The sequence below is a fragment of the Prionailurus viverrinus genome, chromosome B4, assembly GCF_022837055.1.
Source record: "Prionailurus viverrinus isolate Anna chromosome B4, UM_Priviv_1.0, whole genome shotgun sequence".
Lineage (NCBI taxonomy): Eukaryota > Metazoa > Chordata > Mammalia > Carnivora > Felidae > Prionailurus > Prionailurus viverrinus.
Genome location: NC_062567.1, coordinates 24,363,648 through 24,391,353, shown reverse-complemented (window position 1 = coordinate 24,391,353; position 27,706 = coordinate 24,363,648). Strand labels below are relative to the sequence as shown.

The following is a 27,706-nucleotide window of genomic DNA, read 5'->3' as shown; positions in this document are numbered from 1 at the left end:
ACCTCCCTGTCTTCTATAACAAACACAACTGCGATAGGGGCTCTCGGAAGTCAAAGCCAGGAATCTGCAGGCACTCCGCCCGCCTCTCCGCACTGCTGATGAACCCAAGGACTGTTTCAATGGGCAGATTGCTAGACCGTATCGACCTTTCTAAGAGGTCTCAAACCGAATTGTAGTCTTAACCCTCTTTTTTTTTTAAACAAAGCGTGCAGGCAAGGGGGTGGGGTGTTCTTTCTTTAATGTTATTCTTTATTATCCCCCTCCTTCTTCACTTGGTGGGTCCCAAAGTGGGCCAACCCCCACTCCTGGAAAAGGGCCTCCCACCACGCAGACTCTTAAAGGTCACTTGGAATCTGTCTCTTAAATCCTGTCCTGAGTAGCAACTCTCCTCCTACAAACAGATGTACAGAATCTGCTGTTAAAAACAAAAGCAAAAGAAAACGCAGAACTCCCCCAGGCCTACGAGCCCTGCCTGAGACGCACTCCCACCCTTCATTCCGTCCCCTAAGCACAGATGGATCTGGCAGAAAATGGTCCAGACACAAAAGTCACTGCTCACAAGAACTTGGGAAGCTGGGAGTGTTTCTCTAAAGCTCAGATATTTAGACGGTGGGAGTTCTGCTGTGCTGGTCACTTTCCAAGAGCTGCTAACCTGACACTTCATTGTGTACTGCTTAATCATTTTAAACAAAACAAAACAAAGCAAAATAGCCAAAACACACAAACACAATCTCTGGGGCGGGGAGGGGGGCAGGAGAGGGGTCATGGATGAAATGGTGGCTGAATCAGATTTTCCATCAGTCGTTTCTGCTCAGAGCTGGGAAGCAGTTGTGTCCACAGCGGATTGGCTTCGCCCTTCCTCCTCGGGAGCCCGAGGCCGAGCTGCCATCACAGGAAGTCATTCTGTGGCCGCAGGAGGCGGTCAGGGTCTGGTTCCGGAGCCATCCACGTTATTACACATTTGAGCTCCACGTTAACAACACTTCACCAACAGTGCGACAGAACAGAAAAAGTTCTACTTCGAATTTTTGCACGTGGATCCAAACCTTAACCTACGACTTCAGTGAGGAAACCAGCATCTCGGAGACTAGATGCGTTTTAAGGGACTTCTAAAGAATTCCATGTTCCAAGCGGCATGGAAAAGAATTCTGAAGACACAGGAGCTGTGCCCCATTAGCGGGCGGTTTTCTGCGGTCTGCAGAAACGTAAGGTTGAATGGGATAATGAAGATACTTGGTTTTCGATAATTTAGAAATTGTCTTAAAAAAAAAGGGAACTCGAGCTGTATTACCAACATTCTTTCCCTTGCTCTGCACATCAAAAAAGACAAATACATTTCATATGCAATGCCGCATGTAACGTTTAGTCCAAATGGTCAAAATTATAGCTTTTAATTTTATAAGCCCCAAAGTACGAGACACGACTGGTTAGCATCCGTGCGAGAAAACAATGACAAACACAAAATAGGAACACTTGTTTTTTCCAGCCACAAATAATAATGGAGAGTTATATATGTATGAGAAACAGTAATAATAAGAGAATAATCAGCATTAAGTTCAAAACTTCCAGGAAAGCTATTTTGGATTAGATAATGTTTTACTTCAGAATATGCAAGTTTAAAAGTCAAATTGTCAAAGCTATCCTCCTCGCCACACACCAAAGATTTATATACAGGCTGGAATCCAGAAATTAAGGTTCAAAGTATAAATATTGATAATTGTGGCTAAATTCAGAATGGTTTCAGAAAGATGATACAATTTCAAATAGAAACTGAAAGAAATTTTGCTTTGTGATCTACATAGGTTACTATAATTTTTTCTCTTCAGGATCCTTTTCTTTTTCTTGAGGAGTCAGCTAAATCTCAAATTATTTTCATTACAAGAGGTTTTTAGATGGGATCAGCAAATTTAGGAGGAAGTCAGAGCAGAGTGAATACATATGGATATATGTATGTGCCTATATGTGGACGTATATATATATATACACACGTATACCTTCTTCCATCTGCAATGCAGAGGGAAGAACCCCCCACAAAGACCTCCCTGTGGCCCCCCTCAATTAGTTCTCAGATGACTTGAGCGATTCACCAACTGTAACAGAGTAACTGACCTCTTCCCCATTAAAACTTTTCCCGGGGAAGAAGTTTCTGCCACTCCTAACGCGGAGACTTGGCCCATGTCCTTTGCGGGGAAAGCAAGAGCCCACGACAACTTTTCACAGGAGCCAAAATCTGGAAGGAAGTAGAAGACTCGGGGTAATGGGTAAGGACCAAGACTGCAGAGAAGCGTATTTGAGACGACTGCTCAGGACGACTTCGGTTCTGTATTGTTTATTACAGTCCAAATGCATGAAGTTCTTAGGAAATCAGATCAGATGGTACAGATAAAAACGGGCCACGAAAGCCCGGTCGGAGGTGTTTTCGGGCCAAATTGCAGACCACCCAACAGTTCACATTTTAGGAATTTGAAATGTCTAAAAATAGATAAGGTGGTTTCTCAACAAAAAAAAAAAAAAAAAAAAGAGAGAGAGAGAGAAAGAGAGAGAGGGGGAAGGAAGGACAGGAAAGGGAAGGAGGAAGGAAGGCAACAAGAACCCATTCAGGAAGTGTTCGCTAATGAGAACACCTTACTTAGAAAGGAGGGGCAGAAGCATGAAGACCCATTAACTCTGTGCACGTTACTGCAACGGTAAACACAGCAGAATGCATAGGCCTCGTAATACTTCAGTGATGGCATATATATAATGTCTCTAGCACTTTTAAAAAATATGCCGAGACTAATAATTAACGACCATCCCAGATAAAAATACATATTTCATAGAGGGGCAGGGGGAAGGGGGAGGAAAGTTTGGTCCCACGGTTGATCCTGGGACCTATCAAGATGAAACCATGTTTTTTTGGTAATCCTAGAGGATATGGCAGCAAAAATAGTTGTAAGGATGTTGGCTGGTTTTAAGAGGGTTATTTTCAAATATAACCTTACAGCTACATTTGCAAAAGCATCTTCGTGAAAAGTTTATTAACCCTGTAAACTGTCTACAGTGACATCTCTAAGATAAAATAAAAGTGGCTGAGGTGTGAGTGGGCAAGGGACGTGTGCTTTAAAGCAAAATCCGAGCCCTTTTGGGGGCTCCTCTCACACAAAGGGATACAGACTCTTAAATAAAATAATACTTCCTTAAAAATCTGCCACCTCACAATTGTTTACATCATAGAAAAATAGCATTTTTGTAAAAAGAAATAGAGTTACTTTGTTAAAATGGTCTATTTTAAACCAGCAGTCATTTCTCATATAAAGGATTTCTAAACATCCATACAGAACATAAAAATAGTACGGAGTGCAAAGCAGACAGTGGCATGTTTGCGAGTGATCGAAGGATTTCACTGCCAGATAAATAATACTCTGAGTACATTATGGTACAAGTTTTAATCTTTTAGAAACTTAAAAGGTATCGCTCTTATCCTCTGATGGCAAGCTACTTATAAACAGAGTTACTTGCAGCAGCAGAAGGCCAAATTGCTTAGAAATGGGTCAGATGTATTCATCACGTCTCCCCTAAACTCAAAGCGCCGGGACGCTGGGCAGTTGGCCCACGTCCCAAACTCCTTAACGCAAGCGCAGACCACAGGCCGTGGAGACGCAGAGGGGAATTTACGACATTCACAGTCCTTTTAAAATCATTCACGTTTGAATTTTCACATAGAACCAGATTAACACCAAACTATCTACCAGCTTGGCGAAACCCGTCATGAAGGAGAGTTTATGTGACTCCCTTCCAAATACAGGCATTCACTATATTATAAAAACAGATGGTTTCAACGGACTAATGCTTTATTTCCACACAGCGATTCCGTGGGGACGACGAAGTTCTCGGTGGCAGTGGTAAAGGATGTTACGCGGTACACGAAGGGCCAGTAGTCTCCAGCTTACACACGGGCAAGTCGGGCTAAACGAGAGAACACTCAGTTAGTAAACTCTGGCGGTCCTGTGCTCAACTGGCGTCTCCTCACACCCTCTCCACTCTGCTAGGGTCGTATGAATCTGTATAAAAGAAAAAAAAGAAAAAAATTAGTAGTATGTTCAATTTGCGTGTTTTGGTTTAATCCTCAGACCATAAATAAGTATGTTTAGGGAGCAAAATCCACAAGTGTAGAGTTAATGCTTCAACATTTAAACAATATTATTTTCGCTGAGAGGCAAAAAAAACTTATCACCAAAAGGCTGTTTCGGGGCGCCTGGGTGGCTCAGTGTTGAGCGTCAGACTCTTGATTTCAACGGAGGTCACGATCCCTGCCTGGGATCTTTCCTTTTCTCTTTTCTCTTTTCTTTCCTTTTCTTTTCTTTCTTTTTTTTTTTTCTTTTCTTCTTTTCTCTTTTCTTTTCTTTTCTTTCTTTCCTTTATCTCTCTCTCTCTTTCTCTCTCTCTCTCTCTCTCTCTCCCGCCCCTCTCCCCAGCCAGCACGAGCTCTCTAAAACTAAAAAATCAAAAAATTCTTAAAAAGGCTATTTTAAAAGGACACGTATGATCATTACCTAATCATTGATAGAAAAATGTTAGTTGCTTAATTTCTGATAATCTTTTCCTGTTGTCCACAGTGGAACAACATTCACTTTAAATACAACACATAAACCAGCAAAGGCATGCTTGGCTGATACCAAGGATTTTGTTTGCTTGTTTGTTTTGTTTTTGTTTCTTATAAATTACAACTCCACTGAAATCTTGCTTTAAAAAATGCATCTTTGTGATCAAATGCTGTCCCTGGAAGGCTTGAGGACCCTGAAATCTTGACTGCTTGGCCAGCAATGAGAGGCCTCTTGTCTCCGGCCGCCATCAGCCAGCAGACAGGCCCAGGCCTGGACACAGGCCTGTTCACACACTCTTCTAGGCCTTTCCCACGCACAGGGGTGTAGGAGCCTGGGCCACCACACTGACCCGTGCTACAGCCCACAACTGGAAAATCCCAGCCTGGGCCCGAGTGAGCTGCGTTTCCAAAATGGGCCGCCATCCAGAACGATGGTCCGAAGCTGCCGTTAGTCCTACAGCTGGGTGATTTTGATCTGACCACCCCGGGATTCACAGTCCTCCGGGACCCACATAAGCCCCAAGGCCACACGTGTGCCTCCTACGGCCAGAATTTCCTGCCACAGAAGCTCAAAGGCGTCCTGACTTTTTTAAGAGAAAACGCTTAGGAAACCTAGGAGGATTGGTACAATTTGACGGTTATAAAAACGGTGGCAGAACGATCTCTTCCCAAACCCATCTGGATGCCTGTACATCACGAAGGCCACGTACATCCCAATTTTTCTAGCCACAAAATGTGCTACCACGTCTCCTCACACCTTCTCGGCATAGCCACATGTTTACCGCACGTAAGACAACCGTGACGCTAAGAGCGTGCCTACGGTGCTTTGAGCCCGACATCACAAGCCAGATAGGACAAAGTGTCTGCGTTTAGGAAGAGCAGTCTGTTCTTCCTCGAACGTGATTTACCGCACCACTGGGCTGAAAGCAAGTGGAGTCCAGGTGGGTCGGCTGCCTTCTGACATGTTACGCTGAACGACGCCCAGTGTGACGACACAGGATGTGAACAGCTGAGCGCTACACTTCTGTGCTCAGTCAGCCTCTGAGTGGGGCTGCTTCTGAATGGGGGGCCTCCTCTGAGCAAAAATATCTTCTTCTCCACTGAGAATGAGGAGAGCGGTCACTAATGGATGACACGGTAGGAAGGGCACGCTTTCAGCTGGTGACAGGCCAGGAGGCTGAGCATCCACTGAGCCTTGAGGTACACAGACAGTGGGCACTGAGCAGCTCACCTCGGGCCAGGCACCGGGAGACACCTCCACAGACCGTGCGTGTACCCCCGAGCCCCACTGATGAAGCTAAGGGCCTGGAGCCAGGGAACTGGGGCTAGAACTCTGGAGAACAATGGGCTCCTTCTTCAGATCGTGGAGCATGTAGGTCCAATAAAAATATAACGTGAGCCACATAACATTACTTAAAATTTTCTACAAGCTGTGTTAAGGCAAATGGAAGGAAACAGGTGAAATTGATTTTAATAATATATCCCATTTCACCAAATCTATCAAAAACACGATCATTTCAACAGGTAATCAACATAAGAATTGTTGAGAAATTTAAACTTTTCTATCTGCTAAGTCTCTGAATTCTGGCATGTATTTTACACGTACAGCACATCTCAGTTCGGATGAGCCACATTTCAAACGCTCAAGGACCCACATGTAATAAGGAGCTAGCAGGTCTAGAAGACAGACAGGTTACCGAGTAGTTAGAATCCTGGTTCTGGTGGGCAATATTTCAGGTGAAGACAATTCAGTAAGGCCCAACCCTTGTGGATATTTTGTGTATTAACACCCTTGAGGGCTACTGCCCTTGACATCGTGCTGACATCCAGCCTTCTGACAGACGGCTCCATCCCACCCTCCCTGGCTGGTCTCTCCTTGTTCCCTCCCGCACCCATACGGATGGAGTGTGCCACCAAAGCTGATGGAGCCAGCACGTTCTGAGCACTGCCAGTGCCTGGGATTACACTTCCAAATTGGAACACAATCCACCCAGAAGGGATGGACTGCTGTCACCTGAGTTACTTTTGAGGTGCTGACTTCTTGGCCAGAGCCCCAAAAGACCACTAAAAAGATGTCAGCTGAAAGGACCGTCTTTCAACGGCGTGAAGATACTTTATGATACAGTAGGCGCTCCATCACAACCCAGATCATTAAGTTCTAGAAGGGTGTGTGCATGTGTGTACGTTGGCGGGGGCGGGAGGAGGTTATAGATACTCACGGTATAGTTTTATCTTAAAATTCCAGGACAAAATCTGAATCTAAGTGAATTCAGGAGCACTGAAGTGGTTCCTGCACACTGGGCTGAGGGGGGCAGGGGACGGGCGGGGGCGGAGACGATTCTTGTGCATAAAATGATAAAATGTATCAAAAGGAAAACAAAGTCCAAGAAGTCCATCTGTGAAAACGCGGTAAGGCTTAACTCTAACTTGTAAAACGACAAGTGGAAAAGTGAACATATCTCAGAGTTTGACTATTTCAGTCACATGATCCACATTCCTCTCCAGACGATTGATTGATTTTGTGTAGGCCTGGTGACCATGCCATGAAGGACTGACGGAGGTTCACCCGAGCCCCTATGTGGGTATGAAACCGTCCTTCGGGGTGTCCTGCTATGCAATTGCTTAAGAATGCCACCCGTAGCTGTGTGGCATCATGAGTATCTCTCTGCCTTTAGATTTGGGGTCATTTCATTATTTATTAACAAATGCATCAGGTGGGGAGGAGAAAAAAAAATTCTACTTGTTAGTCACTATGGTTAAAAAAAATAAGGTCATGGAAGAGGTGTTTTAGATGGCTAGCTAACACTAAAATTGGCACGATCTACATGTTTTCAGATACCTCTCCAACCTCATTCACATGCCAAGGGATCACGCTAAAAATTGAGGGGCACTTGACTGAACTAAAACTTCTGTGTTACAAGATACTGCCCAGAATATGTGCCCATGGACTGAGACATAGAAATCTTTACACCCTGGTGTTTTATTATAGCAGGATTTGTCTTATTTTATTTTTTAAAAATGTTTACTTATTTATTTTGAGAAAGAGAGAGAGAACATATGAGCAGAGAAGGGGCAGAGAGAGAGAGAGAGAGATAGTGGGGGGAGGGGAGATAGAGAATCCCAAGCAGGCTCCATGATGTCAGTGCAGAGCCAGATGTGGGGCTCGATCTCACAAACTATGAGATCACGACCTGAGCCGAAATCAAGAGTCGGACGCTTAACCCACTGAGCCACCCAGGCGCCCTGGATTTGTCTTATTTTAAAATTCTTACAATTCTCAGGATGAGACAGGACTGATAAAGAAACTCATTTTAACTAGTACTGAAAAGCAAGTGGGCATATTTGGGGAGGTGGGGGCGGGGGGACCAAGAGAGGAGGAGAAACCTAATAAATCCCAACAGCTTAAAACATGGGCCGTGTAATGCTTTTTCCGCCCTCTGGCAACGGTTCCACATCCTAGTGTTCTCTTTCTCAGAAAAGACCAACTTTGTTAAGTCAGATGATCTGACAGAGCCCTGACAAATGGCTTGTTTCAATAATGTATTTTGTATAAGGAACCAAGCAACACCATCTAACACTCCTAAGAATCATACTGCATTTGTGGGAAAATTTTTAAAGTGCCAAGTAGGCGTTTCATGAAACAAAAATTCTGGATTTTTCTAGCTGAAAACAAGCGAGCTTGTCCACTGACTTTTAAATCCTTGGATTTCACCACAGGAAGCAGAGAAAGGGGGTGTTCAGGAAGACTAGAGGGCTGGGCTCCGGAGGTGGGCCTGGGACCCAGGGTCCCTGCTGTCCCGCACACAAGGGAACGGATTTGCCTCGCTGTAAAAAGGTGTGAATGATTCATGGTCTCTTCTGTCTGCGGTTTGCATGTGGGCCTTCTGACATGTACAACTCTTCTTCGAATCAGTTCTAGGATACGTAATCGATAATTCCCCGGCCCTGAAGAAAATGCCAGAAACAGAGATCCCTGTCTGTGTCAGAGCTGAGGCTGAGACCGTGTTTGGGGAAAATCCCCGTTGCCACCACTGGGAACCCGCCTTGTGGTTTGAACCAGAGCAGCTCTGAAGGTGTGAAGGGGACAGAAGGGAGAGGGCCCAGAGGCGTGCCAGGCCCTGCTGCCTAAGTTCTCTGTCCTGGGCTTTAGTGCATAAGACCATAGGGGACCTTATGGGACACGGCTGGTGGGTGAACTTTTTTTTTTTAATGTTTAATTATTTGGAGAGAGAGGACATGAAAGGGGGTAGAGACAGAGGGAGACAGAGGATCCGAAGTGGCTCTGTGCTGACGGCAGAGAGTCCGACGTGGGCCCTGAACCCACGAACCGTGAGATCATCATGTGAGCCAAAGTCGGACACTTAACCGATGGAGCCCCCCTGTTTAGGGTGTTGACACAGTGCAAACTGCTCCTTTTGTTTACTAAAGCTTTTTAAAGTTTCATAAATGGCCGGTAGCAAAAACATAAAATGAGGGTCAAAGGATTTTGGAAGGTACAATGTAAGACAGCATCCTGGGCTGCGTAGTTTACTTAATCATATGATTAGGTTGGTACAAAGAGCATGTGGGGGTCTGGGGGGAGCGCTTGTTTTCGGGGAGGGTGCAGAGCACACACTGTCGCCTCCTACAAGATTCATCGCGGTACAGCAGCACAGTTCCAGTACTTTACTGATTTACCTCTGCATGGTACGGGGCCCAAAATGTGTCTGTATAGATACCTATATACAGCTGCTTGCATAAGGAATTTCCGTAAATATACAACCATTTACGGTACACTACCGATCTTGATTTTTTAAGGAAAGCCTCCGGATAATTCTTTGGACAATGGAGAATCTTTGGGGGCAACAATGCACAGTATCAGCTTCACCAGCGCAGGACTGGTATCATCCACCAGCCTGGCGTGACACGCTCAGAGCACCACACTAATACTCTGCAACGCCTGCCTGCACACTGACTCCTCACCTGGGCACCAGAAATCCTGATGGACGGTCTTCTTCTCCCCGTGTGCCATTGGACGACCGTCTTCTTCCGGCGGGAGGGCGCCCTTGGAGACCACGAGCGGGAGCCCGGCCTTCCGAGCCAGGTCCCCGGCGTTCAGAGACACCGGGCCTCCGGGCTGCATCCCGGGGTCCCTCTCGGCCTTCGGTTCCTCGGCCTCCTCCGTGGAGTCAGCGCTCCGGGAGGTAAGGAGCCTCATCCGGGACACGGAGCTCACCTCCTTCATCCTCATCAAGCGGCCGGGGTCTGCTCTCCTAGGGGGCGAAGCCAGTTTTTCTTGTAAACTTTCAATCACTTTGGAAGTGCTTCTGAGCCTCTTTTCTGAGCCTGGCATATTTGGGGTCCTTTCTATAAAATGGAACAGGGTGGACTTGAAGGGTGGTTTTGTCCCCATGTCCTTGGGATTGAAGGACCTGGACTCTTGGGGACTGTACTGAGGCTCGGGGCTGGGGGCCTTGCTGGGGACAGTCCCGTCCGCACCCGAGGGCTCAGCGGCCAGGGCAGCGCGACGGGCGCTGTCCCTTTCCCCTACAAAGAGAGGGCTTTGGGTCCAGCCGCACTTTCTCCTGCCGTAAAAGGCATCAGGGGACGCTGCGGGGTCATCCAGCTGTGAACCGGACCCAGGCTCCTCCCTGGGGGCCTCCGGCCCGCGGCCACCTCCGTCAGGCTCGGGGTGCTGGTCCTGTCCTGTTCTCCTGGTGCCTGGCAGCAGGGACTCCACGGCCACCTCGATGCCCAGGATCCTCGCAGCCCTTGCTTGAAGGGACTCATTTGGGGGGATTTCTATTGCACTGGCTTCACCTGAAGACGCATCTGACTTCCCGGCGCTCTGCTCCTGTGCCCGCGTCAGTCCCACAGACCTCAAGTCCGGCGCCGAGAGCCCTCGGGGTTTGCTGGCGAGAGCGAGCGGGACCGGCGGGCTCCTCCCCTCCTCACCACCGGCCTTCCGAGGGGTCGCTGGGCTCAGCTCGGCAGAAATGGGAACACGGGGCAGTGCCTGGCTTCCTGGGGGCTGCCTCAGCGAGTCTGGATCCGACGAGGGCACTGGTTTTGTGTCACCTGACCTGGAGGAAGCCGCTCTCTTCACAGGACCTGGGCTGATGGCTGGCTCGGTGTTCAGTGCGTGGTCCACCTCCTGGTTTCCCTCGTCGGCGATCGGGCCTCCGTGTGCCGCCACCGCCGCCCCCCGGCCTCCTTCCACCTCCACGGGGCCCGGGCACTGAGCACGGGTGCCAGGCCAGCCAGGCTTCTGCCCCTCGCTCCAGCTTTCAGACTTACTCTTGGCTCTTCCCGGCCTGGCCCCGGGCTCCTCAACCCTCCACGCCTGGCCGTCTCCCCTGCAGCCCCAGTGCTTGCCCGTGGCCTCAGCATGGCCTTCGGGCTGCCACTCTGTGTCACTGTCCTCGCTGCTGCTGTCGCTGTCGCTGCCGCTAGGACTGCTCTCTTCCTCTTCCTGAAGCTCCTTGTTAAAACTCTCTAGCTGGCTAATCAAATCCCAGGGACGGCGGCTAACTGGCTTCAGGAGAAACTGACCAAACAGCTGTTTGCTGTTGCACGGGCCAGTGGTCTCCCCCTTCACCACGTCGCCCCTGGGCACGGGGCTGGCTCTGCGGCCACGGCCCTCGGCGCAGGCCTGACTGGGCTCGGCTTTTGAAACAGGTGCCTGGCTTACGCAGGAGGAAGTCCTTGAGAAAGCACTGTTGCTGGAGGGGCTGAGGGACATTTGGCCTTTCGGGTGATGAGCACTTGGCCTCTCGTTTCGGTCGCCGGGAGCTAACTCCGTGGGTGCGTGAGCCTCAGAGACGAGAGGGTCTGAGTATTTTGGAGTCAGCACTGCTTTTGGTGAGCCTCCCGGCTTCTGACCGGGGAGGGGCAGCGCGCTTCTGGACTCCTCTGCAAAAGTGGTTTGGGTTTGCTGATCTCTGTACTGGTGCCCTGGCCACGAGCCAGAATACTTGAGCTCTCTGTGTTGTGCAGGGTGAATGAATCTGAGGTCATTTGTTTGTTTGCCTTCTTCTGGTTCCCCCAGATTTTGTTTCTGGAACTCTGTTCTCCCCACCATGCTTCCTGTGAGTGCCTGCAGCTCCAGGTCGGTGGAAGACATGCTCAGCAGACTTTGTTCCTGCAAAGCTGCGCTCTTATCAAGCCCATTCCTTTTATCAGTGCCCTGTTTTAAGTCATTGTTGTTCGTATCTATATCTGGCAGATGTGATTCTGATTTAACTGGGATGGAAACCAAACAAAATATTGTCTCGTTCATTTTCTTCTTTGAACTTTTCTTGGTCCGAATCCCAGTTTCGAACTTCTTGAGCTTGGTTCGAGTTTCACAGGTACTCTCGCCCTGCGGGCTGGGGGGGGAGACGAGGCCTTCTGTGTGCCCGCCCCGGCCGCCGTCCAGGGCAGGCCACTGTCCCCCCACGGCGCCGTGGGCTCTTTGGTCAGGAGCGCCATTTTCCGCATCCCTGGGGAGCTGGTCCCACAGCCACCAGGGACTGGGATCGGCAGTGGCCGGGCCGCTCACACCCCCCGGCGAGGTTCTCACACTCTGTGGGCTCAAAACGGCACCATCGTGTTGACCGTTTCCATGAGCGGGGGCCGGGGCAGTGCTGGGACTAGAGTTGTAGGACTTCTCGTTGCCTGTTGTTTCTTGACAGAAACCCCGGGGGCGGGCCAGTTTAAAATGCCGTATCCGTGGGTCATCAAAGGGAATATACAGAACGGAGCCGTCGTACGCGGTGGTCGGCCGGGGCTGCTGAGGGACCCCGCGAGGAGAGTGTGGGCTTGCACCATACTCATTCCCGGTGCCAGGGGGGCCGGCCGGCTCCAACGGATGCTGCTGCTGACGGGGACCACACACGGGCCCAGGCACTGTGTCCTCCACGTAGGGGTTTGCGATGTGCTGGGGCGGCGACCTGTACGATGGCGGAGGCACGTACACGGGAGGCTCCAAACTAGAGTCGGGCGCGCACAGCTCCAGCCGGGGCTCACTGGATTTGGTCAAGTAGGAGACGCACAAGTCCGCCTGCTGACTGTCCAGAGAGTCACTGGCCTCCACGCCCACCCTGGAGTGTTGGTGGGAATCGTAAGGTGGAGGCTTGAGGGGTCTCCCAAACTTAGGCCGGGGGAAAGGGACCGAGGAACCCCCCTTCTCGGGGTTCCTTTTGGATTCCAAATTTGGCGCACAATTTGGGGGATAAAATGGCATTTTAGGAACACCTGGAAAATGTCCGTCATTTAATGGAATGGGAATTTCCACGCAACTCAGGCCCTCGGGGGAAAGAACCCTGGGCAATGACTGGGATTTCCCTTTGCTTTGGGAATTCAGCACATGTTCTCCTTGCACGAATGGGTACAGATCTTGAAACAGTCTCTCCCCATCACCATCAGACATTTGCCTCCCTAATCTCCTTGGCTGGTTCCAGCTCTCCAGGCTTATATTCTGCCACTTGGCAGGTCCTGCCATTCTCAGCTCTTCTTCCCAAATTGCCTTCTTCATCACGTTCTCTGTCCTTCCTCCAACTTCCCATGGGCCCTCCCTCATGTGAACGGGCAGACCGTGGGCTTGGGCCATCCCTCTGACCTCTGGGTCTTCTCGGGCCCTTGGCCCCAGCAAGCCACCGACCTCCTGTCCTTTTCTTCTCCAGTAGGCGTGGTCGTGAGCGGTCTGGGGCTGAGAGGACCACCTCAGCACGGGCTGATGGTAAAACCTACAAAACAGAGAGGCGTGGAAGTTATAGCAGGGGAAGAACCACACGGAAGAAATGTGGATGTGTCTGCTTCTGAGTCAAACTCAGGTCAGTACTTCTGAAAAGTGTATTCCTAACCAGAGTACTTACTGACTTTAAAGAAAACACGTCCCAACTAATTATGGTTGGAAGGCAGCCACGTGTTTTGCCACCGAGGGCCTAGGAGTCTCAGCAGTAGGCTTCCCACAAGAGCATCAGGCCACTGGTGGTACTTGACAGATGTCAAGGCCCTTACAAGTTTGAAATGCCCAAGGGAGCAAGGGTAAACTCGCAAGTAGTATTTCTCAAGTGTGGTCATGGGCCACTGGGAGTCCACGCCCCACAGAGGCCAGACCACTGAGTTCTCTCAGGAGTCGGTCTGGGAACCTGCTTCTCACAGCCCCACCCTAGAGCGGTGGTTCGTCAGCATGAGCAGGAATCATGAGAGGGCTGCTAAGGCACAGACTGCTGTGTCCTATCCCCAGTTTCTGCTTCAGCAGCTTCGGTGGGGGGGGGAGGGGGGGAGCTCTACAATTTGCATTTCTTTTTTTTTTAAGTTTTGATTTTTTTTTTTTTTTTTTTGAGGTTGGGGGCACAGAGAGAGTGGAGGGGAGAGAGAATCCCAAGCAGGCTCCGTGCTGTCAGTGCAGAGCTCAACGTGGGGCTTGATCCCACAAACCATGAGATCATGACCCGAGCCAAAATCAAGAGCTGGACGCTTAACTGACTGAGCCACTCAGGTGCCCCTCCCCAATGTGCATTTCTAACATGTGCCCAAGCAATGGGGTCCCAGCACCCCACTGTGAGAACCATCACTGCTAGTTGTTGGGAACCATGACTTCACAAGTCCCGAGGCCCAGACAGTGTCCCAGCTCCACTGCGTCAGAATTGTGGAGGCAGGAGGGACACCCAGCATCGGCGTGTTTCTAGGCACCCCTGATATTCCCAGTGTGCAGCTGAGATGGAACCAGGACTTCAGCCGGGTTCCCACACTTCCCTGATGGCAAGAATCACCCAGCGGGCTCAGTAAATACACACACGACCACGTCACTCCTGTCAAAGTTCAGATTCAGTAGGTCTGGATTAGGGTCCAGGTGCCCACATTTTTGTAATGAGCCCTCCAGGCGAGTCTTAACTTAGGTGATGTGGGAATACGGCTCGGGCCGACTCTGACCAGAAGAAGGGGGGCTCTGTCCATGTGGCAGAAGCCCCTGCCAGGTGGGACAGGGTGTGGCAAACGCCAGCCTACTTCTAGGTCGCCCCCCATCACCAGGCTGCACAGCAGAAATGTCCTCAAGAGCCTTTGCGAAATGCTAATGCCTAAGGCCCACCCCCCAAATATCTTGATCTAATCAGACCAGCCAGCAGCCACCAGTATATTTCAAAATCTCCTCAAGCGATTCTAGAAGCATCAGCCAGAGTTTGGAATCACTGCTCTAATGCAGCTGGAGAAAAAAAAATCTGAACAACTGTTACACTGTCTGCGACAGTCAGCTCTGTGTACAAGTGACCAGAGACCAGGACGCTAACACAGAAAAACCATCAACTGGAAGGAAGCTTTGGCACACTCCCCTACTCTGATTAATCATAGGCTACACGGACAATGTTCCAGCTCCAAAACTGCTATTCGTTTTGTAAATTATAAAAGTAATATGTAGCTGTTGTTGAAAATTCAGAAAAATAGAGGAAAGAACAAAAAACAAAACCGCCATGGAATCTTTCCCCCCAGAGATAGTTATCTTGATATATATCTTCCAGTCTTTGTGTGGATGAAGATGTGGGTTCTCAAGTAGTCTTGGTTCTCTACGAGGGATCTGGTTTTCTGTGAACGTTTCCCTGCACTCACAGCGCAAACAGCAGCTGTCACTTGCGTGGCGGTTACTCTGTGCTCAGCCCATGCTTAGTGCTTTCAGTACATTTGCGCACCCGCACCCCTCGGGAGATAGGAACTGATGTCATTCCCATTGACAGAGGAGGAAACTGAGGTACAGAAGTAATGTAACATTAACATGCACTTGGGCGCTTATGCTGTAAGTTCTGGCCCTGTGTGACGAATTATTTCCTTTAAATTTTATAACCACTGTTCTCTCTCCCTTTTACAGATAAGGAAACCGAGGCACAGAGAGCTTTTGACAGCTCTCTCAAGTGGTACAGCTTGTAAGTAACAGGGAAAGATTCAAACCCAGGAAGTGTGACCCTCCATGAAGCCCATTCAGTTAGCCACTCCGTTTTACTTCTCCTAATGTAATGAAAAATTCCTCAAGTGCATAATTTTAACAGTTGAAGAGAATTGTGTCATATGCACATGACTCACTTAACCACCGCTGGGCATCTACGTAGATTATATTCTAAACGCTTTGAGAAACACTGTCATTCACAAACACTGAGCGTGTCTCAGGTTATGTAGAATAAATCCTTAGAAAAGGAATTAGTGGGTTGGGGGCATTATGTTATCTATATCGTCAGATCTGCCCTCGGTTCCAATTTACTCTCCCACCTGCAGTGCAGGGCACCAGTCTTGCTGATTTTTTCCATCTCTGGGTTTTCCAGTCAATTTGTTTCCTTATTATAGAAGTGCAAGTAACTCCTGATTGGTTTTAATTTGCATTTCCTTGATTACTTCTGAGGTTACCTTTTTTTTTTTTTTTTCATGTGCTTAGGTGTCATTTGTGGTTCCAAACGACTTCTACAACACAGCCCACTTTGCAGCCGACAGGTGGTAGAGAGAGGACGGTGTGAACAGGGAGGATTACGGGCGACAGCAGGGGAAGGCCTTGGAGGGGACAACGGTGGGGACTGGCTGAAGGGGAACCACTCCCAACACACAGGAGGAGGCTGCCGCTCTGCGGGAGCCAGGATGGTAAATACGGATGGTAAATGCATAGTAAACATCCATCATTACGATCACGGGCATACCTCGCTTTATCGTGCTTCACAGATACTACGTTTTTGGTTTTTTTTTGTTTTTTTTTTTTTTTTACAAATTGAGCATTCAAGCCTTGAGTGGAGGAAGTCCCTGCAGATGGGCTGGAAACAACAGGAGAACTGGAATTACAAGCCGAGCCTGAAGATGGGGCTGAATTGCTGCCACCTTGTGATCAAAGCTCAATGGATGAGAAGTTGCTTCCTATGGATGAGTAGAGAAAGTGGTTTCCTGAGATGGGGTCTACTCCTGGTGAAGACTGTTGAAGTGACAGCAAAACATGGAGAATATGCCATAAACTCAGCTGATAAAGCAGAGGCAGGGTCTGGGAGGATTCAGTCCAATAGTGAAAGAAGTTCCACTGTGGGTCGAGTGCTATCAAACAGTATCGCATCTTACAGACCAACTGCGAAAGAAAGAGTCAATAATGTGGCAAACTTCACTGTTGTCTTATTTCTAGAAACTACAGCCACCCCTGCCTTCAGCAGCCAGCGCCCTGATCAGTCAGCAGCCATCAACCTCGAGGCAAGACCCTCCACCAGCAAAAGGAAGATTCACTGAAAGCTCAGATGATGGTCAGCATTTTCAGCAATATTTTAATGCTTTATTTTATTTTTTTTTAAGTAATCTCTACACCCAACATGAGGCTCGAGCTCACAACCCTGAGATAAACAGTTACATGTTCTGGGGTGCCTGGGTGGCTCAGTCGGTTGGACGTCTGACTTTGGCTCAGGTCATGATCTCGTGGTTCATGAGTTCGAGCCCCATGTTGGGATCTGTGCTGACAGCTCAGAGCCTGGAGCCTGCTTCGGATTCTGTGTCTCCATATATCTCTGCCCTTCCTCCCTTGCACTCTTTCTCTCTCTCTCAGAAATAAACATTAAAAAAAAAATTTTTTTAAGTTGTATGTTCTACTGACAGAGCCAGCCAAGCACCCCAATTCAGCAATATGTTTTTTTGCTTTTTTTTTTATTGTGGAGAGAGAGCATGAGTGGGGTAGAGGGGGAAAGAGAGAGAATCCTAAGTGGATTCCATGCTCAGCACAGAGCCTGACATGGGGCTCAGTCCCACGACCCTGGGAACTTGACCTGAGCCCAAATCAAAACTTGGATGCTCAACCGACTGATCCACCCAGGCACCCCTAGTAATATTTTAAATTAAGGTATATACTCTGCTTTTTCAAATGTAACACTGTTGCACACTTAATAGACTATAGTATGGTGTACACGTTGCTTTAATATGCATCAGAAAACCAAAAAATTCATAACCCAACCCAAAATATCTCCAAGGCATGCCATCATTATTAATAGTAGTAGCAGTAGTGTCTTGGAATTACTTCCTTGCCTTAGTAAGTGAGGGTTGCTCTTCAAGTCCTGCCCCCACTCCCACTCCCAGGTAACTTTTTAAGCAGCCACTGAATGAAAGGGTTGAAAAAGTAGAAAAGATTTCAGATCAATTTGAGGTAAAGCATTTGCCACTGAGCAGCCTAAGTGCTTCTGCGTTTACTTCTTACACGTAGTGACAGCTGTGTTAACCCTGGGCGTGGCTGAAGGTCAACGTCTTCACGGCTTTAGTCGTTATCAAAATCACGTTTTGGGCACTCAGGCTTTGAATGCGTAACAGAACACCTCTCGGGTCGGGTTCCATAAGGATGGTTCCCATGGAAGCCACCACCCTCAGCCCTGCGTGCACGTCTCCTGTCCCCACCCTGGTGAGCCAAGGAACCCCCCTCCTGAACCCCAGAGGCCACGGGCCCTTCCCTTACGAACTCCTCCATGACCGCCCGTCCATCACAGATGTGCCGAGAAACGCTAGGGGATGAACCGCTTCTGGGGTGACAGTTGTCACAGCCCCGATTAAGAGAGAGTAAAACGAATAATTGACATGTGTGGCTGATGCCTTGCTTCAGAATCTCCTCTCCTGCCTTGATTCCTCAGCTGACGGGGAGTGGATACCACATGGCTTTAATGGCTTTAATCAGCACCACTCACACATGATCCTTACAGTCCCATAAACATGTTGCCGGGACACCGACTTTAGGGGAAAAATCCACAGTGTCGCTTTTGCCCATTTTCCCAATGGAAATTCTGGTTTCTCAGTAAACATGTGGCGTGCTTAAGTGCCAAGAGGTAGCTGGACTCCCGAGGTGCTATTTGTCTATGTAAGTGCCATGAGCACCATCAGAAGACAAATAAAAAATGACATAAATAGGGCAAGAATATAATCAGACCCTAACTACCTACACAAGTAATGCAGTCTGTTTTCTTCCCTGCCCACCTAAAAAGGTTACACTGTATAACCTTTGTCAAATCTGCCCTGACTAACCCAAATGGCTAAGCATTCTGGATTAACCTTTCTTCCTTTGTACAATACACCAAAATCCCAATTTAAGGTAAACACAGGTCATCTGGGAAATCTTATATAATCTGTTTTTTTAATTGCTTATTTTTTGGGGGTGGGGGGGGTGGGCAGAGAGACAGAGGGAGACACAGAATCCGAACCAGGCTCCAGACTCGGAGCTGTCAGCACAGAGCCCGATGCGGGGCTCAAACTCACAGACCGCAAGATCATGACCTGAGCTGAAGTTGGATGCTTAACAGACAGAGCCACCCAGGTGCCCCTTAAATAATCTATTTTAAAATTAAGCCATAGGATATAGTGCTAAAGACCTTATTTAACAAACATCTATTCTGTACCCAGTATAAGCCTGAGTCTGACAGGCGTGAGTGGACCCCACATGGTGGCAGTTTTGTAAATTTCTCCCTCGGACAAGTTATCAGCCTGGATATCTACTGGCTACCATGCATGATGTCCATTCCTGGCTCAATTGTGTCCTCCCTCACATGGCTTCAAGGCCAAGAATATGTTTTCTAATACCTTTGAGGAAATAAGATGAGATCAAATTTGTCTTTTTAAAAAAATGAGACCTAATAATTTACATCTTAAAAAAGTTAACAATGGGACGTTTTACAAAAACATGCTGAACACATTAATACAGGGTGGGAAAAAGATAAGAAAAACAAAGAGGAATGTGAGAGCTCAAATAAATTGTGTGGACAAGTTCAATGAGACAAGCAGGGTCTTTATACAGAGCCCCTGGGAAAACAGGACGGAGGTGAGACAGAAGTTACACTTGTTAACAGCTCCATGCCTTATCACAGAAAAGAGACATGATAGCAACGAAACAACTGATAAGAAACTGCTTGGGACATATCTGAAATGTGAACATGTGAAAAACAACATGTCTAAAGGAAAACAGGCAAACCCATTCACTGAAGTAATAAAAACTAATGATGAAAAACCTCCGGAGACATTTCTATTAGTGCTCTCAGGACTCCTTTTCAACCACAACAGAAAATACTGTCCTTCTTTTAAAAAAAGTAAAAGCCTACGTAGATTGGCAATATTTGACATGACTTTTTGTAAGTTTATTTATTCATTTTGAGAGAGAAAGAGAGAGAGAGAGAGCATGCACACAAGTTGGGGAGGGGCAGAGAGAGAGCAAGAAAGAGAATCCCAAGCAGGCTCCAGGCTGCCAGCACAGTGCCCGACGCGGAGCTCGAACTCACAGACCATGAGATCATGACCTGAGCCAAAATCAAGAGTTGGACGCTTAAGCAACCGAACCACCAGGTCCCCCCTCTGACATGACTTTCAACCATGGTTTCACACGTTCCAGGATAATCTTCTGACGCCACGGTCCTCAGCTGTACCAACTTGTTACCATCCAGGCACACTACAGCCTAGCTCTGTGTCGATACGGGAGGGCGTGGGAGAGATGCCCTCCCTCCTCCATGAACAAAATCCCGAACCTGGTTCCCCGTGAGCAGCCCCCAAAGTCTAGCCAACTGGGCTTCCCTCGGAGGCCTGCATGGAGGGTGGGAGGTTCCACCCAAGTGGTCTCCTGGTCCAGTGATTTCTTCCAGTTAGCAAGCCTGCCCGCTGGCCTAGCAGATGCCAGTATGGCCGTCCGCCTTCCCACACCAGTGGGCATGTCCTGGACCAGGGGACAGCTGTGCCAATTCTGTTCCTTCAAAAGCCATGCCCTAGTCCAAATGCACAGTCTGAGCATAAAGGTGGAACGGGTCATTTAAGGAGCCTCATACTCCTCAAGGGAGAAGCTCTTCTCTTGGAGATTGGCAGAGGCGTTGGGGCATCTCTTCAGAGTGACTCATATTCACCAGCCCCGTGTGAGATGTTTGCCATGTTTCCGTGAGAGGGTCAGCCATCTGCTGCTACAGAATTTGCTCTTAATGCTCTCTGGGCCCGGAAGCCTGCAATTTTATTTTTCAGTGTGCCTTGGTATATTCGATACACTATACTGGGTAAGTAACCCTCTGACACAGGGTAATAAAAAGGTAATTTTGGAAAGGGGAAAAAGGAGTCAGGAGAAGATTAAGCCTAACCTACGAAGGTTACCATAAAGATCAGTCAGGAAAGATGAGGCTGTTCTGGAAACACTATGAATGCATATCACTATTTAGCAAAAATTCAGTCTCAACAAGAATGGTAGGCTGCATTTACTGCTGGTTCCTAATCACCTTCTGATGAATGTCTGAGCTTCCGGAAGACAGGGCTTAGGCAGAGCAGAGGGGAAGGAGATGGGGCCTGCAGTCAGGCCGGAGGGAGCCCAGTGTACCTGTGCCTGCCCCCCAGGGAGGGCTACTTGGAGTCGACAGGGCTGACAGGAGCGTCGGTGGCTTTGGACTTCTCAGTACGCCAATGGGGAGAGTGAGGCAAGCCACCAGGGAGCGTGAGCCCCCGGCCCGGGCGCGGGCTTTCCAATCAGAGCCTTCGGCAAGATACTTCGCTTGGCTTTTGCCTCTCATTCTTCACTTATACTCAAGGGACGGGAGTAGTTCCTTCCTTTTTGGGTTTGTTGGGAGGGCTTAATGAGATAATGCATTTAAACTGTTTAGCAGAGTGCCTGACACACAATAAGTTCTTGGTTTTTTTTTTAAACAATCACTACTATTATTAACCCAATTAAAATAAATTCTCAGCAGAGTAGATAATTTTGAAATTCTTTTCCTTATATCAAGGAAGGAGGTAAGGGGCACAAAGGAAAGAGAGAAAGAACTGAGTGTTTGTCTTATGTGATGATTATTTTCGGCCCGTATTGTCTTTTTTGAAGTTGTAATCAATGGGCCTTCACAATAACAGGAAATAATGATATAGCTGACTGTCATAACAAGACTCTGCCCCTCCGGTGATGGCTGGTCTCTAAGGAAGAAGCTACACCCGTTTCCACAATGATGATGTCGAACAAAACCAATATTTAGTTTATTACAACAAAGCAGGAAAAGCAAGCTCTGATCCCTTTTTTTGCACATAACTCCAATAGGTGAAGCAGACTGTCTCAGTATTTTCCTATTTTCTCTTTAACAGGGATATTCTTTCACCAAGGTAAAATGTCTTCACTGGCGCAATCCACACACTGCCGCCATCGACAATGAAATGAAACAAACCACTCCGAGTTCCTCACTTCCCTTTCACGAGTCTGTTGGCACCCCCACGCTCACGTGGCGGTCTATGGAGCACTCTGTGCCTCAGAAGCGAAGCTTACGACAGTGAAGAGTGAGGGAGGCAGCCACCAAGGAAGGTAAACCGGAGCCAGAAGGAGCTAGAAGGAAGCAGTTGGCTCTCTGTGTAGACAGATAAGGACACTGATCCCACAGTCATGTACATCAAGTACTTGTCAGTACCTCAGCTAGACTCTGGTCTAAGGCTCTTTGTTCTTCGTCAAGCACTCAGAGGCATCATCATCTCTGAAACAAAGTGAACCAGAACCGAAGACCCAACTGCAGTGCTTTCTTGGACCCAGGTTTCACATCCTTACCATCCAGTGCCTCTCACTTGGAAACGTCCTGGCTTCCTTACGAACCCGGTTCTCCACCTGACAAAGAAACGCAACTCACAATTCTCTCGATGGAGGCCCAGCTACCAAGACAAATAAAGTTCTAGAGTGTGCTTCTGGAGTCTTCCCATTTCTTCTAGAGGTACCTCCTCATCCTCGTCTCTGTTCTTCCACAAGTCTCCTCTCCTGCTTTTTATTGGGAAGAACTGCAGACGGGAAAGCACCCTGAGAGTGTCTGCAGGAGAGGGGGCCGGCTCCAGGCACTTCTGAAAGGTTGCACTGCCTAACAACAAGAACAAAGCACCCCAGAAGAAGGGTTTGTTCTTGAAAAGACCATGGGAAAAACCAGGGGTCTGCCTCTTCACGTGTGTTCATGAGCTCACCAGCTCAAACAGCTGGCACTTTTCTCTGTGAAGAGGTCAAAACAACACCACCTAATAATTAGGATGTGAAGCTTGTGGAAATGTAATTTCATAAAGACAAAGAGAGATATAGAAACAGACGTTAAACTTGAAGCATTCCTTCTTGGGAAACCATTATAAGCAGGATATGATTGGACAGCAGCTTAGAAAGCCTCTGAAAAGTGACTGTTTGCCATACCCAGGAGCACCATCTAGAACGGACGTTTGCTAATCAAATATAAACCTCCCGAGATGAGGCCCCCGACCGCCACATCAGAGGCTCTTCTAGATTGCTATGTCTCTACACGGTTATGACTGCTGCTGATGACAAAAGAGAATTACAAGTTATTCTCAGGGTTAACTGACAAACATCTTTATCAGAATTCCTGGGGCCAAGCAGAGAAGAACCTATTATGGTATGACTTTCAGATCCAAACTTCTGCTACGTTAAGTTATTTTACAGCTTCCTCTGATTATAGTCTCTCAGAGGAAACACAGTAAGGAAACCGTGAATGCCTGATAACAGTTTTTTACATATTTTAAAGGTAGCTAAGTATTATTCAATTATGGCTACTTACATTTTAAGTACACAGTTTCCTCCACGTATAGATAATGGTTAGCTTTTCTCCCGTGCCCACTTCCTCTATTCTCTCCTTAATCTTGGCAGGTGCGGGCGTGCGTGCGCGTGTCTGTGCCCGGGTGTGCGCACGCGTGTGCGTGTGTTGGCAAGCGAGGCTTGGAACAACACAGTAGGTGAACAAATAGCTAAAGTGCGTGCAAACTGACGAACTAGAGAATACTTCTCTTTATGGTCTCTGAACACGGATGTAAACGTAAGCTTTCAGAAGCATCCTTTATATCGCCAGAGGGAGGACAGAGATGCCACATAGGATGCGCTCGAGAAGTATCTGTCGTTGGTTAGACGGCAAAAATTAGGATACAAGAAAAATCTGGCACCAAGTCATTTGATAAGTAGAATGCTGACTGTCTGTGCAGTTTTAGGACATTCCTGGTTTTCCAGCTATGAACCTATCAGTTCTGCAGGGACACCTGACGCTGCCTGTGAGGTTCTTCCTGTACCACGGGAGTGACGTCCGTGCAAAGCCTGCGGCATCTCCATCGTCACAATCTGCCAATTGAGACCACTCAGGAGTGGTTTAGCATCAGGGGAAGGTCTCTGGAGTACCCGACTTAAGGGGGAAATGCCAAATCTCTAGTTACTAAATGAATGGCCTGTGAAGAGAGAACAGGTTTGGGGTACACGGTCAGCACTCACCTCCCTCATCCGTAGCCCCTTCATCGAGGGCAGGTAAAGGTCAGACATCCACATCTGGTCATCCCCTCCTCCCCGTCCACCCTGCCTTCCCCTAATCAGCCCCTGCTCCCTGTCCCCATTGATGGCACAGGGCTGAGATGTGCCAACCAAGGCCAAATACTGATTCCTTGTCTCAAAAACGTAAGAGACATGGGTGGCAGTCACTAGGGCCGTCTGGAGCTAAACCGTCACATAGAGGCAAGAGCGGAACAAAAGTCACTGTGAGCCAGTTACTGGAAAGCAGGGACCATCAGTGAAGGGAAGAGTCCGGTCTGCAAAGGAGGGAGCAGAAGCGCGGGGAGATGCAGAGACAGGAGACAAGGTGGGACCCAGCGTGAAAGCGCCCCCCAGGGGAACAACTCACAACCCTGAGAGAAGTCACCTGACTACCAGCCTTGGCTCCTAGTTTTCTCATTCCCACCTCGGGGAGGCCCAGCCAGGCTCCATTTCTTCCCTGCAGTGGGCCCCGAGCCGCCCCAGTACGGCCTCACGAAGACTTGCCCGTCTCACTCAAGTGGGCTAGATTGTAGATTCTTGCACCCACAGAATCTACAAAGGAGGGGAATTTTACCACCGAGCCCGTTCGGCCTAGTGGGAGTTTGGCCGAGTCTGTGACTCGCATTTCCTTCTCCCTCCCTCCCTGTTCAACCCCCAGGAGTTGGCATGTGGACAAAGCCGTCAAAACTGCTACCTCAGCTGCCCGGGCGCGGAAAGCCAGCGCCCCTCCCTGTCACAGTGGAACCTTCCTCCCCACCCCCAGCCTCACACAGGTCCTCCCGCTGGAAAAACCTCCTCCGTTTCCCATCCCGCTTTATCCCAATGTTCCGAAATGCTCAGCACTTCCACAACTGCCTTGGCGTGGAAAGCACTAGGTTTCATCCAATTTATCAAAAGAAGTTTTTCTGAGTGTTTTAATAAGTGCAAAATTCCTTAATAGGCTTTAGCAAAACCAGAGGTGAATCAGAAATGGGGTCAGCTTTCAGGAAGCTGGTGGCAACCCTGGAGGAGCACCGGGGAGCCAGTCATTCCGACTGGGAGAGCTGAAGAAGCCACCAAACTGATGGGTGGGGCTTCCAAGGGGAGTGGGAGGAGGGCCCCGGGTGCTTCTAGGCGGGGCTTAGTGCTGGGGAACACACGGTGGCCCCATGCGCTTGGCACCCTGAAAGCACGAGAAGGCACAGGGCAGGCAGGGCAGGCGTGGAGAAGGAGGCCTGCAGGGCCATACGGAGATGGGGGGTGATGCTGCAGGCGAAGGGGGTCAAGGACCCAGTGCAACACCCTGCACGTAGCTTTGGAAGGGAGCTCTCTCCTCACTAATTTGGATACGTGTGTACCAGCAGGAAGTGACTCTTGGGCCCGTCTGCACCACCTGAGTACAAGAGCTTCTCAGCAAGCCAGCGGCTCCTTCAGCTCCCCACATGACACAACTGTCATGCTCTGCCCATGTCGGGATCTCCGTGTCACTTGTTGCGGTAACAGTGCAACCTCAAAGCACAGCCTCTTCGGCCAAGTTGGGAAACATGCATCCTGCATGTTTGGAAATCTAGTCAAGGCTCCATATTTGTGGTTTTTCTTTATTTCTTTTTTCTTCATTTTACTGGCTATAACCAGCCCTTACATAAGAAACTCTGTTGTAAGATGATGTTAATTCGCGAGGGAAAGGAAGAAGCGCGATCATGCTCCCAAGGCAGTCTTGATGTTTAAGCCACACCCCAGATGACAGACAATATCACAGAGAGAAGCCACGTTGTGCACACGTATCTGATCTAGGTGATTAGATTAGATTAGATTAGATTAGATTAGATTAGATTAGATTAGATACGACAGGATGCATTCCTTAGGCAGCTCCCCAGACAGGAAAGGGACACAGCTGTGCCCTAGGAGCCACCGCACATCCCCACACATCCCCTCGTGCCCGTAGAGAGGGCGGAGGACAAGGAAGTGAGAGAGGACAGTCTGCCACAAGGCAGCTGTGAAAGGAGCTTGGAGAAATGCAGGCCCCTCTCAAGCAGGGACAGGCCCCACCTGGGGAGAGCTGATCCGGGCCCGACACCGCTATGGAGCAGCAGACACTGGCCTGCCTGGCAGCCCGGAGCCTGGGGCCCAAGCCAGGCTTCCTTCCGAGTGGCCCTTACAGAGTCACCGAGGACCTCTGGGCTTCATGTCCTTTGGCTATAAAATATGACTCTGCTAACGTGCTCTCCTAACAGAATAAAACAAACCAGGCTTCTTTTGGCCCCCGTGGCCTTGGAAACCACTTTGACCACCGCCTTCTCTGGGAAGTCCACGAGGCCCTGAGGACTGGCCTGGGGTGGGGGGGATACTCTCTAAGGCAAACCTCAACCCTCCTAAGAGAGTGCAAGAGGGTACCCTCGTGATGCTTCCCAGCCACCCTGATGGCGTGGAGTTGGGGGCCCCACCTGCCCTTCCTGGGGCCCCCTGCCCCTCCAGACCTGGACCCCAGCCCAGAAGAGTCGCCGTGTGGGACGGGCACGCAGCAGGACCACAGCTGCCCTGGTCGGCAGCCTGGAGGCTAGGATTTGGCAAAGCACCATTTGCTCATCCAGATTCAGAGTTCACAGAAGCCAAAGTATTGTTGGGTTTGCTTTTTCTTCAGTTTTCAGGCTTTAACGATTAGCACCTCTTTATTTCCTCTCGAGGCACTTTTTTTTTTCTCCTGAAAACACATTCTCCTGCCTACCTTTCTGTTTGCTTTTCTGTTTGCCTCCTGTTTTCAGGTCTCTATAAGCTACTAAAGAAAGAAAACATCTTTTCACTTCAACCCAGGAAGGCTTGCAGCTGGTCTAGGAGGCTTTGGGCACTAGCATGGATTTCTGTGAACATGTATGCATATTCTGTTTTTACCCTACAAGGCAACCTTCAGTCTGACAGCTAAGATACATCTCAATAGGTGATCAGCCCCCCTCAGAACTGGGGGGACATGGCCAGATCTGCCGAGAACGCGGTCGTCTGTATGAAGACATCCCATTGCTACACAAAGCCACTGAACTGAGCACTTTTCATGACAGAAAGAAAGACTGCCTACAGATTCGATTATGCCTACCTACCTAGGGGCTGGGCTGTGAGTGCCTGGGGTCCCCAAAAACCTTTAGCACAAAGGGGCTAGAAAGTCCTGAGCAAGTTGTAGACGAGTGTGGGGGCCACATGGCCCACACAGCATTCTAGAGGGGATTTTACTGCCTCCCACTGTGGGACCCAACTCTGATCTTGATCCAGCCCTCTGAGATTGAGGGAGCCCCCACACAGCCTCCAAGGGCCATTTGTAGGGATTCCACTGCCCCAGTCTTTACCTCATTACAAGTTGAGGACTTCTGCCCCTCAACAGTGGAAGAAAGAACTGAATCCACGAGCACATATTAAACACACTGGGTATCCAGCAACCATAACAAACTCCGTAGGAAACACACAAGAAGGGGAGACAGGGTACAGCCTCAGGGCCCCGAAATCCAAGGTGGAAGGTACAGATATACTCAGCACAGAGCTAGAAGCAACAGAGGGCAGGACAAAGTCCAGCACAAGTTTGTGTAGTGGTAATTACACTAATTCTCTAATTCTCAGCCAACTCATCCGAAAGCAGCCTCTTCCAAAATCCAGGGCGGGCGTGTTTTTCAGGGAACGTGGCCAAAAAGAGACTTAGGCCCAAGACAGTAGTGGACACAAGTGTGAGTCTGAAGGGCAAGGTTAAATAAAAGCAGTTTTACGTCCCTTTCCATTGTGGGTGTCGTCCTGAACCTGGCCACTAACCCTTGCCCCTGGCCAGAGAAATGGTTCTGACGTGGCAACATAAGCCTGCTTTCACTGCACCGCGCACGTGGAAGGCAATCACCTTGGCTTTTACTCGATAACGACGGGGCTGAACGCTCTAAATTTTAAGAATGAACCCT

The 27,706-nt window shown here is 48.9% G+C and overlaps 1 protein-coding gene across 1 annotated transcript in view; it reads right to left on the bottom strand.

Annotated features, from left to right (window-relative positions):
* Positions 1–1,366: 1,366 nt before the first annotated feature.
* JCAD (junctional cadherin 5 associated) overlaps positions 1,367–27,706 on the bottom strand; it is a 40,075-nt gene continuing 13,735 nt past the window's right edge. Inside the window, exons 3-4 of the mRNA XM_047867725.1 lie at positions 9,545–13,287; positions 1,367–4,040 (exon numbers count right to left, since the gene is read on the bottom strand). Coding sequence (XP_047723681.1) covers positions 4,006–4,040; positions 9,545–13,287 — 3,778 coding nt within the window. The 3' untranslated portion in view covers positions 1,367–4,005. The remainder of the gene's footprint in view (positions 4,041–9,544; positions 13,288–27,706) is intronic.